This window comes from Eretmochelys imbricata, chromosome 9 (assembly GCF_965152235.1).
Source record: "Eretmochelys imbricata isolate rEreImb1 chromosome 9, rEreImb1.hap1, whole genome shotgun sequence".
NCBI classification, from domain to species: Eukaryota; Metazoa; Chordata; order Testudines; family Cheloniidae; genus Eretmochelys; species Eretmochelys imbricata.
In genome coordinates, this window is record NC_135580.1 from 37,165,997 (window position 1) to 37,182,637 (window position 16,641).

Consider the following 16,641-nt stretch of genomic DNA (forward strand, 5'->3'; position numbering starts at 1 on the left):
GGGAAAAGGAAAAAGTATTAGAGGAAGACAGGAATGTTATAGTATGTCACACACTTGTGCAAAAAGGTTTCCAACAAAAGGAGAAAAATTCAGAGTATGTCCCCTTTGAAAATAGCAACATTCTCAATGGTCTTAATTCATTACCATTTTTAAAAGCGGCAAGAACATAGTTTATATGTGAAGGGTTAGATGTGTCCTCAGCTGATGGACAAGTATACTGTTCCACCAAGTTAATGGAGGGACCCTAATTTACACCAGCTATGGTTCTGGTCCAGAATGATTTTTTGTGGGGGGAAAAAACAACACCCTGAAAAGGTGAAGAACAGGAAGTGCGAGGCTTAATTTGTGAAACTCAATTTTATCTTTCTTTATTTTTGAAACTTAATGTCCAATTACAAATAAATAATTCATACAATATAAATCAGTTATGATATACACTTTTTCAGGCAGTTCACATTAACAACCAAACCAAGATTACATTGAAAATGAGTTTGCATTAAATAACCAATTATAGTATTATACAACTGGTCATTCAATTACATTTTCAGACTGGTCTAATGTGTTCAAACTTAAAAGGAGACCCCTCCTCTTAACCAGTATGGAAGACACAGATGTATACAATTTTCTTACAAGCTCAAACGAATGAATACACCACATTTATTAAAAAAAAAAATGCTGCAACACAAGGTCTAAGTGGAGTTCTAATACAGAAGAAAAGCTTGCCAATTTCAGCAGCATACATATAAAAGTTTACTTCCATGGACTCTTATCCCCTGTGGCAGTTTCTGCCTAAATTTACAAGCTTTGCAGAATGTTTTTATGTAGGGTTTCAATTCCATACATTTCTCTTCATCCTATTTATAAACTTGTTAGCACATATCTATGTGCTATATTTTTAGTTTCAATTGCACACTGCTTTGAACTTCAACTTCAGCAAAATGTTTTACTGCTGAGAAGACACAGCTTCCCCTTGAGGTACAGTCAATTTTTCTGTAAACTGCAATAGTAACAGCATCAGTAAACTTGCCAGGTCTTTTCTGACCTCTAATTTTTAATTTCCTAACCACATCCAAACAAGCTTTGTTTATTCCCTGTAAAGAACACTTGTGACATCTAGATTGAAGTGTCAGTCTAAAGTCTTGAAACATTTCAAAAACCAACACCAGAAGATGTGTGCCAACTATTCATCTTCAGTCCTGGTTCTTACTAGGTCAGTTAGTCCTCTTTTATACTGCAATTCAAAATTCATAGCTATGCACATTTCCACATGGGGATAAGTAGCTAATGATCACTACTATCCCACAGATTCAGAATTTTAGGAATTTTAAATTGCTTCTTGTCAAGATGCTTCTTTTCAAAGGCCAACTTTTAGGGCCAGAATAGATTCTCAGCGGCAGTTCCCACCCCATGTTCTTATTATGAGAACCTTGAAAATGTGGAGGCTAAATCTATTCCATCAGGTTGCTAGATTTCTTTCACTTTTGAGGGCTGAGAAAAAAGCCCCCCAGACCAGTTCATAATTGGAGTCTGGCATCACGTTGACTGCTACCATTAGGGTTCCCATGAACCACCTCCTAATTGAATTGTTCCTCTGCTAAGCAGCTAGCATGGCCCATGATCACAAGATGAAAGGATGGTGGCAGCTAAGCACGCAAGAGATATCATTGCTCGATGGACTACAATCACAAGGGACACGTGCATTTTAATGTCAGTTATGACACGGGCTCCTTTTGTGGCCCTGGTCATTTAGTGTAACTTTTCTGCCTTAGAGCCTGCTCCAGAGAAGATCTGAGTACCCACAACAAGTGACTTCAACAGGAGTTGCAGATATTCAGAACCTCAGAGGATCAGGCCATTTGTTCCCCCATCTTTGAGACAGGATAATAATACTTACCAAAAAATATTTTTTAGGCCCACCCAAAAATTCAAAGGCCCTTTTCTCTTTAAAATTGTTCTACCGGTTTATTTTCACTTAGAGGAAACAAAAGCTTTATCTTTTACAAAACCAATCTGATTCTCAACAGAAACTGGAACTATTTGTCTACATCAACTTAAAAGTACATCAGAAAAGAAAATTGGATTGAAAAACAGATGCAGAGTTAGATTACAGTTCAACCTTCTGGCAGAGCTGGAAGGAAAGTGAAGACTTGTTTCCAAACTAATGTTAAAACATCTGTTAATTTCTGTGATTTATCCAAAGTGCATTTAAGAACTTAGCATACTTTAAAATACTATTTCTTTCAGAATGCTTCTTCTGGGTTAATCAAATTTAGAATTTTATTAATACACTACAGAGTACAAGTAGTCTTAGGATGCTGGCCATATTACGTTAGCCATTTTTTGGATTATTTTTGTTTTTCTAGGATCACAAAAAAGCCATTTGCAACTTTAAGCAAAGTATATCATTGCTTCAAATGCAGGCTCTATTTATGAACCTTATTGCTTCTTGATGCCATTTGACAGAGTGCAAATCTATATTTTATTAAACATTTTTCTATAACTAAAACATGATGACACTTTTCCTTTGAACTTGACAGTTCATGTGCTCCCATTCTTCAATCAATTACTTTCCTACATTTAGGTTTCAGAGTAACAGCCGTGTTAGTCTGTATTTGCAAAAAGAAAAGGAGTACTTGTGGCACCTTAGAGACTAACCAATTTATTTGAGCATAAGCTTTCGTGAGCTACAGCTCACTTCATCGGATGCAACCTACATTTAGTCTTATCTGTATATATCTATCATGTGTTTATAACTTCTTTAAGATTCAGATCATGTATAGCCTGGATTACAACGGCCTCATTACTCATACAAATGTGATTTTGAACCCCTTTTAATTCTGACAATTCCATTTGACTAAATACACCAAACCTCACCAAAAGGTCCAGAGAGTTCTCCAGCACCAACAGTGCAAATCCATGGCAATCCAGTAAGAGCTATTAAAAATACAGCTCATTCTTCCATTATTTAAGTGACTGAAACTAGGTATGATACATTCAGCTTTCACCAGCACAGGGAACCTACCTGACTTTGGTCTCCTATACAACTGAACAAGGAGTGTCAATTTTCATATACTTCAGAATTAATTTTTTCATCAGAGTTTGTGTGAAACCTTCTCCTAAAACTCCCAACTTAAAGCTTTACCAATGTTAACAGCAGAAAAGGTTGGTTTTAGGTACTGCAAGTCTTTTGTACAGCCAATGCTCTGTTATCAAACTATTGCATCAAGCAAGCATGAAGACCTGACTTTTTACATTATAATTTCATATACCCTATGAGGAAAGAAATTTCAGCAAATTAAAGCCCTTTTAATACCTGGTCCACCACAAAATTTACTGATGTATGCCTTTCCATGTTCTCATGTGACCCTGATCAGAATATTTTCTCTAAATTAATATATTAAAAAACTAATAATAAAATACATATCTGAAACCAATCTAGAGGCTCTCACTTTAGACCTAGCTAGCACCCAGAACTCTGGAAATGAAAGCTTCACAGGACTATTTATAATCAACTAAATCAAGAATTTGGGAGCAACAATTAAACAACCAACCAAGTAAAATAAATATGACTCTTAACGTACAATACTTCAGACATCTGCCTTCAAAGAAAAAAAGATGATAAACAAAAACATTAAATTATTAATTTAGGGGGAAGATTTTCAAAGGCACAAATGGCAGTTAAGTGCCCACTTCCAACTGGTACCTAATGGGACATTTTGGGCCTTTAAGAAATTTCCCTCCAAAAGATTTGGGCTGCAGCTAGGTTTGAACATGACTGTTATCAATGATTTACAAGCAACAAAACGGAAAACCTGAATTGTGTACGTAAGACTGATGAGAAAAGAGATGATTTTGTTAAAGTCCCGCCAAACTTTCTGAATTCATTTTACTTAACACTTAAAAGTTCTCACAAATCTTAAACAATATAACTTCTGTACAAAATGGCCTGAAGATATTTTAAAAGTGAATTTCAATATTAGACAGATTATTCACAGATGTAGCTTTTGGTGTGTTAAATAGCATCTTTTGCATTAATAAAGCCTCAAACAACATATTTTCCAGGGCTGTCTGCTTATATACAGTGCTGTGCCATGCCCACCTTTCTTTTTCAGGTAAAAAATAAAATATTTAAGGATCAACCATCAGGCACATATTTCAGGTGTATTTCATAAGTCAGAATGTCAGACTTTTTCTTTCTTAAATTTACAAAGAACAATTGCACAGCAACAAAATAATCTGGTCTTCCGTCCAACAGTGATTTGATTTATAAGCATTTTCAGATTACATAATTTCACAACATCAATAAGTTTTTATATTTAAATACTTATATAAAAAAGGCCCCCAGAATAACCATTTCTTACATAGCCAAGTTATCCGCCTGTACATCCAAACTTTAAAAAGTTGCAAACCGAACATTATACAGGATTTATAAATCATATTTAAAAACTTGAGGCTTCAAAAATCACACAGTTTCCCAAAAGAACTCAGGAAAATCCAATTATTGACAGGATAGCAGAGAATACTGGAAAGAAGGAGACAGACACAAGTTTGCTGCCTTAACATTTTACTAATCCTGACAGTCAAAGATGTTGATGTTATCAGTTTAAGTTGAAAATGAGGAATGGTGTTTTTGTGTGTTGGTCTCAAGTACTGAGACATGAGATTCAAGTATTTCCTATTTGATCCGAGCTCACTGTAGCAAAGAAGCGCAGGAAAAGAATTATTTTGTTTTTCCATACATTCGATCAATGTCCATCTGGTAGTGTGATGTAAGCTCTCTGCGTTTTAATTTGAAGGCATCTGTCACCAGACCAGTCTCAGGGGTCCAAGGATCAGGGCTCAAACGAATTTTTACTGGTATTTCAAATTTCTCCAGATGAGCTGCAATAATAAAAAATACAAATAAGAGAAAGATTTCAAATGTATGTGGGTTTATTTTTGTTGTTTTTTCCCCTCCTTAACTAAAACATAGATTGAGGAGCTAAATCGTGCTCTCACACAGAAAAGCCAGTGCTATGGGGATAAAAGTACTCCTCAAATTTTAGTTTGATGCCACACAGAGAGGTCTTTAAAGCATGTGGCGTCACAGGATCTCTGGACAATTAAATTCGATTACCATGGAATATGTCCCATGTGCTTGGGCTTTTGTGCTGCTCACTGGCTTTGCAAATGCATGCACATACACACAGCAGAACGGCTCACTCAAGATCTATCCTGCCAGGCCTGTTTTCTAACCCTGACCCTCTGAAAGTAGAAGGCGGCATGGAATTGAATTTATTTAGGCTCAGAATAGTGCTACTTTCTGCTGTTTATTTCTCATAGTATGTCTAGAAAGTTGCTGGGAGAACGTGTTGAGTACAGTAGCTGATTCCTTTGCTACAATATACTTCCCCAAACCTGCCAACCCTAATTATACACTGTTTGTGCAGTTGATCTTCAGCGAACTCACTGGAAAGGGACACTGAAGGAGGAGGAGAGAGGGAGAATGTAATTTCCCCCTTTCACTGTTTTCCCACCCTTTTTGTTCTCTATGGAACATAACAGAGAGGAGTGTTTAACTATTACTCTTTAGCATGGAGGCTAAGGTTATGAAGTAATGTAAAAGTAAAGTCAATGGAACGCTGAGCTAATGAAAACAAATAGCCTATTGCATACTGAATGCTCATTAGCTTACACAATACTTAACTTGCTATATTATATATTAAAGTTTCTGAGACGGACAAGGAGAAAAATGTGGGTTACTTACCTGTAACTGGAGGTTCTTCAAGATGTGTAGTCCCTATCTATATTCCATACATGGGTACACACACTCCATATGTCGGAGATCAAAGATTTCTAGCAAGTAGAGTTTGTCAGTCCACACATGGGCAGTTTCTTCATACCAAGGGCATACATGGCAGTGCAGATGGACGTCTCTCCAATTAATCCTCTTACTGTGAATCCGAGAGGATCAAAAGCAGAGGGGAAGGAGGACAGGAAGTGGAATACAAATAGGGACCACACATCTTGAAGAACTTCCAGTTACAGGTAGAGTAACCGAGTGCTGGTCCCTATGTGTACCTCACATGTGGGTGACTGGTAAGCTGTATTCAAAGAGGAGGGTGGTGCAAGGATGCAGTCAATATAGATGTCTGTAATACACCTCTGCTGCATCTGCAAAAGATGCCTGGACTAAGATGTTATCTTTGAGAGATATGGATGGAATTCCAGACTGCTGCCTTACAAATGTCCAGTATAGGTACTTCTCGAAGACATGCTACTGATGTTACCTGTGCTCTAGTACAGCGGGTCCTCAGCCTGTCCGTGGAAGGGAGATGCGCCAAATGATTACAAAGAGCAACACAGATATCAACTTAGAGAGTCCTTGAGCAGAAAAGCTGGTCCCCCAGAATGCTTTGCTATAGTGACAAATAGTCTAGGAATTTTCCTAACTGGTTTCATTCTTTGCACACAGAACTCTAGAACCCATCTGACATCAAGGGAATGAAATCTCCTCTCCTCATTAGAAGCATGAGTTTTAGTGAAGAATACCAGCAAGCGAAGAGACTGCTTCACATGAAAAACTCAGAAATTACCTTGGGGGTGATTTTTGGGTGAAGGTGAAGGGAAACCTTCTCCTTATGAAACGTGGTGTATGGTGGGTCGCCCATGAGTGCCCCCAGTTCACTCACCTGCTGACTGCTGTGATGGTGGGAAGAAAGACTACCTTCGTGGAAAGATGGGACATCAGGCATATGGCATATGGTTCAAAGGGTGGCCCAGTAAGTATTGACAGTACAAGCACAGGAACAGACTTCTGGTTTTCTCCAGGGGTGCTTTACCCGCGCTCTGAGGCCCCGCCCACACTCCGCTCCTTCCCCCAATGCCCTGCCCTTGCTCCACCTCTTCCTGCCCCCACTCTGTCCCATTCCCCGAGGCCCTGCCTCCATTCCACATCTTTGCACCCCTCTCCGAGGCCCCTGACTGCCTGCCACTCGCTGCCCTCCCCCAAGCCCCTCCCTGAGCCACCAAAAGCTGTTTGGCAGGGTCACCAAACAGCTGTTTGGTGGCACCCCCAACTAGCTCATTGGGAGCATCGCCAATCAGCTGACTGGTGCTGAGCACCGGCTACTGGTTTTAACATGGGTCCTCCAGCCTCGGAGCACCCACAGAGTTGGCGCCTATAGGTACAAGCCTGAGGTCCCGCTGCAATGTTGGCACTGCTACTGGAGGGAAGATCCTAGTGAGACCCTTCAGAAATCTGACTATTGTCAGGTGACTAAAAATGGATTAGCTCTCTACTGGAGAATAGAAGACATTGATTGCAGCTAAGTGGACCTCCAGTGAGCTAATGAACAATCCTGACATCTTGAGGGTAAGAAAGTAGTATAAAATAGCAGATGCTTTTTCTGAGGATAACTGGCTCTGTTGCATCCACGTAGAGAAACGCCTCCATTTTGCTAAATACCATTTTCTGATGGAGTCTTTTCTGCTGCAATTGAGAATAGTCTGAATGGCCTCTGATCATGGCTATTAGAAGGGTGCTACTCACAGACTGAGGCCAAGGTACACAAGGTTTCCTCTGGCCTGGATCAGACTTGTGTCTCATGGCCTTCTCCATGAGGTTCTTCCTCAGTCGGAGCTCTCGTCTCTCATAGGTCCAGAGAGGGAAGGAGCAGCAGATGCTGCACTTAGTGGAGATATAAGACTCCACAAGACAGTAAAGGTAGTACTGGTGGTCATTGCTGACCAAGATGCAGGAGGGCAGGAGATACGGTTCTTAAATCCTGGAACTCTGGGAATAGACATAGTTCCTGAGGTGGGGACAAACTAAACTACACTAGACTATAAAATACTAAAAACGTTACAACTATATACAATTATACATGCAGATTATGAAAGATAAAGATAGCTTCACACACACAAGATTCCGACTGAGGCCACATGGTGGTAAGAAGGAACTGGAAAAGCATCTGTCCTCACCGCTCTTTATACTGCCAGTATGGGATATAAGGGGAGCAACTGTGCAGGTGCAGACCAAGAGACATTACTTACTAGAAATATCCAGTCTCAGACACATGAAGCACATATGTACCCACGTGTGGAAGTCACACAGAAACCAGCACTCTAAGAAGAATTACATAGACTATGTCCCCCACCCCTCCCACACACAAAAAGCATCCTCCAGTTAAAGTCAAATTTTGCAGAAAACACAAATACTTCATTATCGGCGGATTCTATTTTGGACACAAATTACTCATAATAAAACATCTTTTATAAATTCATATGCCTATTTTGTTTCTACTGTTTTATATTTTATACTTTTACAATACATTAGGTTCCACAAAGCAAATACAAATTTACCTGACTGCTCACCTGAGCTAGCAGCTTCAGTTACTACCTTCAGTACCTCTTTTTCCATTTCAGCACTGGTGCAGATCTCTTCCCACGTTCCTTTAAATCCTTTCTTTCGAGCTAGTTCTGTAAGTTCCTTTTGATTTGGCACAACAAATGCAATGACATAAGACTGGAAACTGAGAAGTATAAAATGTACTTTAGTATGAATTTGGTAGCATTAACAATTAAGTCATTTAAAAACAATTATAAAGTTAAATTTTTTTCTATTTTATATTGATTTTTAACTTTTGTTCATCTAGAATCTCACAGAATAAGTTCACAAAATTGGACCTCTGCCCTTTTTTAAATAGGTAGAAGTTTGTATTACTGAATATGGTTACTTATGCCATAACAGACCCATGTAAGTATTAAGGAGAAATATGATAGTAGAAGAAAACACACAAATTTAGAGTTGTAATTAATACCTAACTATAATGTCAGATTAGCCATTTTTAAATGTAATTTCCTTATTATGAGATAATTTGGATTGCGTATTTACATAATGAATAAAAATAGGGCATATCGGGTTCAAATAATTCATTGAGGGGCAAATCTTAACCTGACCTTTACAGATATGGAAAGTCCTCTTGCAAAGGAATCAGTGCAGTTCTGCTATACTAAGGTGAGGGGAGGCAGGGCTCAGCCTATGCAGAATGTGCACACCTCATACATAAGGAGGATATGCAAAGGTCCATTATAATTGGATGTTGTGTTTTACACAATATTTGTGAGAGCAAGCGGGAAAGCCTTATAGGTAAATGGGAGAATGAGGAGAGGAGACTTGCTCAGAAGTTCGAGCAACCAGCAAGGCATCCCATACAGAACACAAACACCAGGGGAATGCTGTCAGGGATGCCTACTGTTTGTATTTGAGTCACATGCCTGAACACGGTAGCCAGTGCGGTGTGTGTTCAGATGCAAACATTATGAGTGCTGGTGTACTGTGTGTGGGTCGTTGAAGTTGAATGGTCCCTATATCCTTTTGTAAAAGCTGATGCATTATTTCAGGTTTATTTAAAGGATTTTCTGTGTTAAATGCATTGATGACTCATAATGGATGTATTATGTATAAATAGTTTTATTACAAAAAAACAATAAAACACCAAATACAAACCTTTAAATGAACAAATGGGAAAAACCTGTATTTGGAACCCCATTTAACCAACCAATCTTCTTAAATAACCAACTGAATACAAACCTTTCACAAGTGCAACAGTAAGAACATTTCAAATGCAACGATTTGGAAGAGGGATGCAGAAAGTTAAAGGCAAGTATACACCTGGCCCCTGTCTCTTCTCATCCACATAGGTTGAGCACTTTGGCTCAAAATTCTCAGAGGCATTGTAGGGCGCAAAAGAACTGGAGTCCCAAGTGCCTAGAGGTTGGATTTGAGAGGTGAATGGGAACTGCTAGAAGCATTGCTGTGGGCATGCAGAGGTTAGGAGTTAGTGCTGGTCCCCTAGCCAGAATTGTCCAGGGTCTGAAGAACATGGCTAGGTTCCAAATTATGGGACTTCAGGGACTGCTGGCCTAGCAGAAGCATGTTTTCAAAAGGACGTTCTGTCTTAGGATAGCATCCATGAGTTGCCTCGGAATCTCTCTGCCTTTTTCCATGCTCTTCTTCACCATGGTGATGCAATTCTTGGCCACAGCCATACTTTCACTGGTCACTGTGACGTTGTCCTTGCTCACTGCCACGTTCTCCTGGGACAGCTGCACTTCTTTCTCCCTCCCTCATATATAGTCTCCACTTCTCAGCCAGCCTGGTTTTCCTCTGTGTCTCTGCCATGAGTTCTGCAAACACCTTGTCTTGAGTCTTCTTTTTTCTCCCCTTCAGAGAAACAGCCTGTCAGCAGTTCATATCCTGTCCTTGATGATCTGGCTATTGCAGAGCTGTGGAAGTAGGGGGCAGAGGAGAACAACTGCTTATTGTTCATATCGCAGACAAATCATGATAGCTTTTTTTTGGTATGTATATGTGACTTTACCTCCCCGAGACTCTTGCCATCCATGGGGGAACCTCAGAGATGCTAAGTGGTCTGCATGTACAGAGGAATTTGGGTGCATTTGGATTTCAAATCTACTGTATCTGCTTTCATGCTGTTGGGGTGATGTGGTTGGAGCTATGATCCAGGTTTGGTTTTGCAGTTTTGTTTGCGCCCTGGAGGTGCTTCTATGGCATTGGAGGTGTAAAGGAAGGACTATAGGGGGCAAACTGGATAGTAATTCCCTCTACATCGCCTTTAAGCTGTCCTCACTCTCCATAACATTATGCTGACGTGGCTGACTAGGAGGCAGAGAATGGTCTTATTCAAAAAGACAAAGGGCAGTATCTTGCTGCTCAGTTATTCACCAGGATGCCCCCCCCCCCCCCCAAAAGCACTGCAGGAGTGGAAGGAGCTGACAAGCTATACTGAGAAGCATGGGTGAGTGACTATTCCCTGTAATATGCAAAACAAATATCAAGCTATTTCTCAATCTTAAGGTCTGCTATATCTTCCCTGTGGACATGGAGAAAGTGCAGAGAAGGACAGGGTCCTTCAATGATCATCAGCTACAATGTATTTTACCAGGCATTTGTACCTTAGAAGGGTCCAGTATTGTTTGTGTCTTGACTGGGCAGGCAATGTGCACTTATACCTCACATAAACTATGAAAACTAACCCAATTTCTTTTCCTGCAAGCATGGTCTCAATCAACTGTTAATTTTGCACAAATGAATGCTTTTGTTATTGAAATATGCTATGAAGGGGGGGTGCACCAGAGGAGAAAGAGGGACTAACTGCAATTGCACTATGCTGGCTGGATTTTGAAGCTGTAACAAACGGGATGTGGGTTTCTAGCTCATATCTGCCAACAATAAAAATAAATAATAAATTGTAAACATAGATACTTACATGCTGAAGTTTCCTTTATGGGATATGACACTTCAGGCCTGGCATGGGTTTCTGTCTGGGACTCTGGCTCAGCTGATGCAGGGCAGGAACAAGGGTCTGTTGTAGCAGAGCATGACGGGAGCTGGCTTTCCAGCTGGCCAGAGTCAGGCTCCTGAGTCAGGCTCTCAGGGAGCAGCTCCTCTTCGGCAACCTCCTGCTCATCCTCTGATGGGTCTAGATGGTCGTCCTCAGTGTGGGGGGGAATGCAGGCAACACTCTCAGAATAGTGCCTGAGATGGGTTGTACTATAATCAGGTACAATCCTGTCTACTTCATGAAAAATGGAGAGATCATGTGCCCCGTCAGATTGTCTCGTTTTTCCCCCTCGTTTCTCCTGAGCTTTTGGCTTCTTATCTGGCACTTGGCGGCATCCTGGTCACAAGCCCCCCGCCCCGACATCTGCTTTGCTATGTCCACAAAAAGGTTCTTATGCCTGTGGCTGGCCACAAGAGTTTTCTGAACTGACACTTCTCCCCCAGTAGTGATGATCCAGGGTCCCAGCATGGCTCCAAATAGCTGTGCGAGGAATGTTGTGGGGTTTCTCATGTGCTAGCACGTTTGTATCACCAGAATAATGATACACTGTAGTATAGGAGCAAATGGCCAAATCTGGCTCTGCGCCGCCCTTTAAAGAGGGGAAGGGTCATCCTGGAAACTCAACACCAGGGCAAGGATGGCACACGAGTAAATGGACAGGTCATAACGGTTGACCTGAAAAGCACTGTGGGATAGCCACTGTAAGCATGCAAAAAGGTGGACAGCAAGTGTAAGCACACAAACAAAAGACTAAACTAATTCAATTAGGAGCAAACCTAGTCCATTTGCGGAGGATTCCAGAGTTCCCAGGAAATGTGGAGTTAGAGTGCAATGATGAGTTGCATCATGCATAAACAGGAATTTTCAAACCAGATTAACTGGATTTGATTCAGTTTAAAACCCCATGTAGACAAGCCCTCAGTGAGTTGCAACAACATTAGAAGCTGAAGAGCGGTTTTCCACTGCTGCCTCAATGTCTAATGGTGGATGGGTCAGGTGAGTTCTCCCTTCACTCTTGCAGAGATCCTCAACATATTCAGTTACTTGCAGCAGATATGTGGAACCAGATTTAGCTACAAATGTATTAATTTGGTCATGCACAAGTACTTATGCATCAATAAGAGATAGCTAACGCTTAACCTTTTCAAGTCTTAGATATGGTTATACCTGGAGCTGAGTGCATAGGCACAGTGCAAAACTTCAAAAAATACAGAACAAAACAAAAATCTCTTTCAAATGGGCAAAAAACTTGCAAGTTAGCAAAAGAGTTTTATGTGCAACCACTGTAGTTTAAATATTAGAAAATGTTGACCCCAAAGTCTTGGACACATGAGCTCTCTTACCTGCTTGCATATGCACAAATATTATCTACCAGTGGAAGATTCTTCAAAGCAGCCTCAACTTTGCCAAGAGAGACGTATTCTCCAGCCTGGAGTTTTACAAGGTCTTTCTTACGATCTATTGATAAAGGGAAAAATTAAATAAACGTTATTTACACAATGAAAACACCAAGGGCTTGCTTATACCCATTTCTGAGATATTAGTGTATAAAAGCAACAAACATATTTCTGTGTGTTTTAAATTGGATAAATAAAGTTCCAGTTTTTGGTACTGAACAGATTAACAAAAAGCAATCTGCCCAGATCATTAGATGTGTCCTTCTACCAACTGTGATCTATATTTTAAACTACACAGAAACCTTTCCCCAATGAAATATTTGTATGTTTACTATATGTTTTATTCCAACTAGATCTTCTAGTTATATGGTATCTTTATCAGATGTAACAATATCTATCAGCACTGTAAGCGAATATAACTAGACTATAATTAGAATTATGTGAAAAACAGTATTTGGCTGAAAGAGAAGGTTACTCATACTCTGCAGTAACTGAGGTCTTTGAGATGGTTGTCCCCATGGGTGCTCCACTTTAGGTGAATCTGTGCCCCTGCGCTTGTAATCGGAGATTTTTTGTAGCAGTGCCTGGTTGGGTCACACATGCACGGTCCCTGTCCCTCTCTACCGCAGAGTCTCTAACATGAAAACTCCAAAGTAGAGGGGAGGGAGGGAGGGTAGTGGAGTTCCAGTACCTCAGAGATGGATGGTCTCAGTGTGGTCAGTACTGATGGGGTCTGATGGGTCGGGAACAACTCTTTTTGGCAAATTCCCAAGAAGGGGAGGTCAGAGTTCTTTTCTTTGTCACCTTTTTGGCAAAGTGCTCCTTCCTCTGAGGGGGTAGCAGAGAACCTCTGTCAGATGCCACCATTGGGGACCGGTGCCTGGGGGTCCATGATCCCTAACCGGATGCCGGGCGCAGAGACTTCTCCTCATGACACCGGGATTGAGGACCGACAAGTGAGGCAATATTTAAAACCCAGGGAGTCGGGCATGCCACTTAGAATAGGGTTTCTCCCGTGAGGAAAGGTAACTATACTATACCAAGGGGGATCCTAATAACTATAACTTAAATTCCTACGTTAAGACTTTTTTTTTTTAAGAATAAAAGGGGAAGAGATAGTAGTTAGTTTAGTTTACTACCCTAATTAACTAGTATTCTAAAGTTAAGATAGGCTAAAGATAAATCTCAGAGGTGCTGCCAAATGCTCCATCTCAAGCTGAGAGAGGTGGAGAAGGAACTGGGGGGGGTTGGTCACACAGCACTATGTCACCGCCAGAAGCAGCACGGGACAGGGACAGCACATGTGTGATCCAACCAGGCACTGCTACTAAAAATCTCCAATTACAAGCGCAGGGGTGCAGATTCACCTAAAGTGGAGACCGAAAGGGACACTCTTCAAAGAAGCATGTTTCAAGCTGCTTGGCTCCTATACATATGACCAGAAACATATGCAGGGAATGCAACGTTTTGTGGTATTTTATTATTTATTCTTTTAATTTATATTTTAACAGTTCATCTATTGCACAAGACACAATAATTAGAGATACAGGCCTCATTTCTCAGGTCTGGCTGAGGTCTCATTAATACAGGACCCAAGTGGGGAGGATAGTAAAGTGACCCCCAATCCTGGATATGGTAAGGAGTTGATTCAGACCTTGGTACAAGTGAGAGCAACTTGAAGGCTGTTCTATCTTGCACCAGCTGTACTGGCTTCCAAGGGGCTGTTGCAACAGACGAATTGCCAAGTGCAGTGGCACTTTGGCCAAACCCCCTTTCCCTGGTCATACCCCAACATGCTCTCTGGGGCAGCCAAGTAAGCTACTTTTGCAGCTATAGTGTCCTGAAAGACCACTGCAAAGGGACCTAGGACTTGGCCCATATCACAAAATAAATGAAGTCAATAGCAACAGTCCTCATTTTACTCTTAAATCAGTGCTCTGATTTTCAAGATTACGGAGCACCCAGAAGTTCCCACTAACTTCACTGGTGTTTCACACTTTTGAAAGTCCTGCCACTTATTTGGGTGCCTAAATATGGCCTTAGGAGCCTAACTTTAGGCACTTGTTTAAAAAAGTGTTGCCTGCGTGTATTCCTCTTCCATTGTCTGTAGAGGACTCCAATTAATACCAAGACAAAGAAACACACCTTAGAATTACTGACAGCATAATACCATTACAACTTCACCCACCCACCCACCCCCTTCAAAAAAACAACAAAACAAACAAAAATCTCTAGAACTTAATACAACAGTTTAAATAGCTCATAAATCTTGATTGTAGAGTCCTCTGTTGATGCACCCAATATCACAGCTAAATCTATATTAATATTCTAAAAGAGGGAGAACAATTGTAGTTTAAAATATTAACTGGAGCTTAGGGTTGAAGGATAAACATATTCCTTGGATACACAGAACAACATGAGCCCAAATGCCAAGTAGTCCACCACTTGAGAATTCTAGGTAACAACACAATAAAGCAGTTCAAGTATGTTATTTACCTGAACTGTGTCAATTGATAGGAGTAAATTAATCAAATTCCTTAGGTAACTCACCAATTATTTTTAGACATCCATCTGCATGGAACTCTCCAATGTCTCCAGTATGGAGCCACCTCTGTCCAGTCTCATCCACAGTGAAATCTTTTTTGGTTCGTTCTTCGTTTTTGTAGTAGCCCATGGTCACATTTTGGCCTCCAATAAGAATCTCACCTCTAGGATACGGTTTATCAGTATTATAATATCCACCTAAAAACAGAGTTAATTATTTTCTAAACATGATGTTGATTTAAAAAAATTGAAGTTAAACAAAAAAACTACAAAACAGAAACTATTCCAAGCAAATCTATACAGTTTTCAATGGATTAATGTGTTTGGTTTATCATCAAAATTAGATTTTATAGAGCAGGTTTAGATTAGAATAATTATTTTTGAAAGTATCTTTTTTTTACAATAAATTTCTGAATAATTTAACTAGAGTATTAGTGGCTCCAAACCACTTTTAGCATCTAGTTAGCGAGGTGGGTAGGCACTGTTCATTAATGGTGAAATTCCTATGTGTGCAGAGGACCAACTTAAAGCATACGTATCACCTCAGTCCCATTCAGGGGACTTAAGTTAGACATAAGCCTTACACTGGCCCAAATCAAAGGGGTGAATTTCATTCAATGTTGTGAGACAAAAGCGCTCCAAAATAATAAAGCAGCTCCGCCATCCAAATTAGAAGAAACTGTGAAGGGAGGCAAAGGACTGAGAGGTACTTCAAACATCTAATTAGACCCATTAGATTTGGCATCTATTTAATAGGCTTCCATTTCACTGGCCATTTCTTTCTCTTTCTTTCTTTCTTTCTTTCTTTCTTTCTTTCTTTCTGTCTTTATTATATTAATGCTAGTAAACTGCACTATGCCTATTGTGAAATTTTCTAACAACAAGAGGAGAAAATGTGTACTTGTAGTTTAGCTTGAACCACAGTGAATCCAACACCCCTGGTTTGGCACATACAGAATTTTGTCTCCCATTCCAGTGTGTTGACATTAAATAATTCTCTAGATAGGAGGGTACATGCATGCACATGCACAAACACACAAGATGTATGTTCATATATCATGTGACTAACAAAAAGAAAGAAACACTACAGTAGATTATTTATATTATCCTAGTGCCTAGGAGTTCCAGTAATGGACCAGTATCCCATGGTGCTAGGCATTGTACAAACACAAGCTGTAAATCAGAACTGTTTAAAAATATTCAGTGTGTGCTAATAAGCAAATCTATAAATATTTATAACATTTTACAGTGGCTTAGGAGCTGATTTTTTTAAAATCAAACTTATGTGCAACAAGGTAGGAAAAAACAAACAAATATTCATCTACCAATCTAATATTATTGAAACACAGGAA

The 16,641-nt window shown here is 40.1% G+C and overlaps 1 protein-coding gene across 6 annotated transcripts in view; it reads right to left on the reverse strand.

Annotated features, from left to right (window-relative positions):
• Window positions 1-342: 342 nt before the first annotated feature.
• Window positions 343-16,641, reverse strand: part of ACSL3 (acyl-CoA synthetase long chain family member 3) — a 109,048-nt gene continuing 92,749 nt past the window's right edge. For 5 of the 6 annotated variants that reach the window (XM_077826943.1, XM_077826944.1, XM_077826946.1 and 2 more), the window contains 4 exons: window positions 15,296-15,487; window positions 12,692-12,806; window positions 8,344-8,513; window positions 343-4,881 (listed from right to left, as the gene is read on the reverse strand). In XM_077826943.1, the coding sequence (XP_077683069.1) occupies window positions 4,721-4,881; window positions 8,344-8,513; window positions 12,692-12,806; window positions 15,296-15,487 (638 nt within the window). In that variant the 3' untranslated portion in view covers window positions 343-4,720. The remainder of the gene's footprint in view (window positions 4,882-8,343; window positions 8,514-12,691; window positions 12,807-15,295; window positions 15,488-16,641) is intronic. The other variant, XM_077826947.1, reaches the window with a different exon arrangement.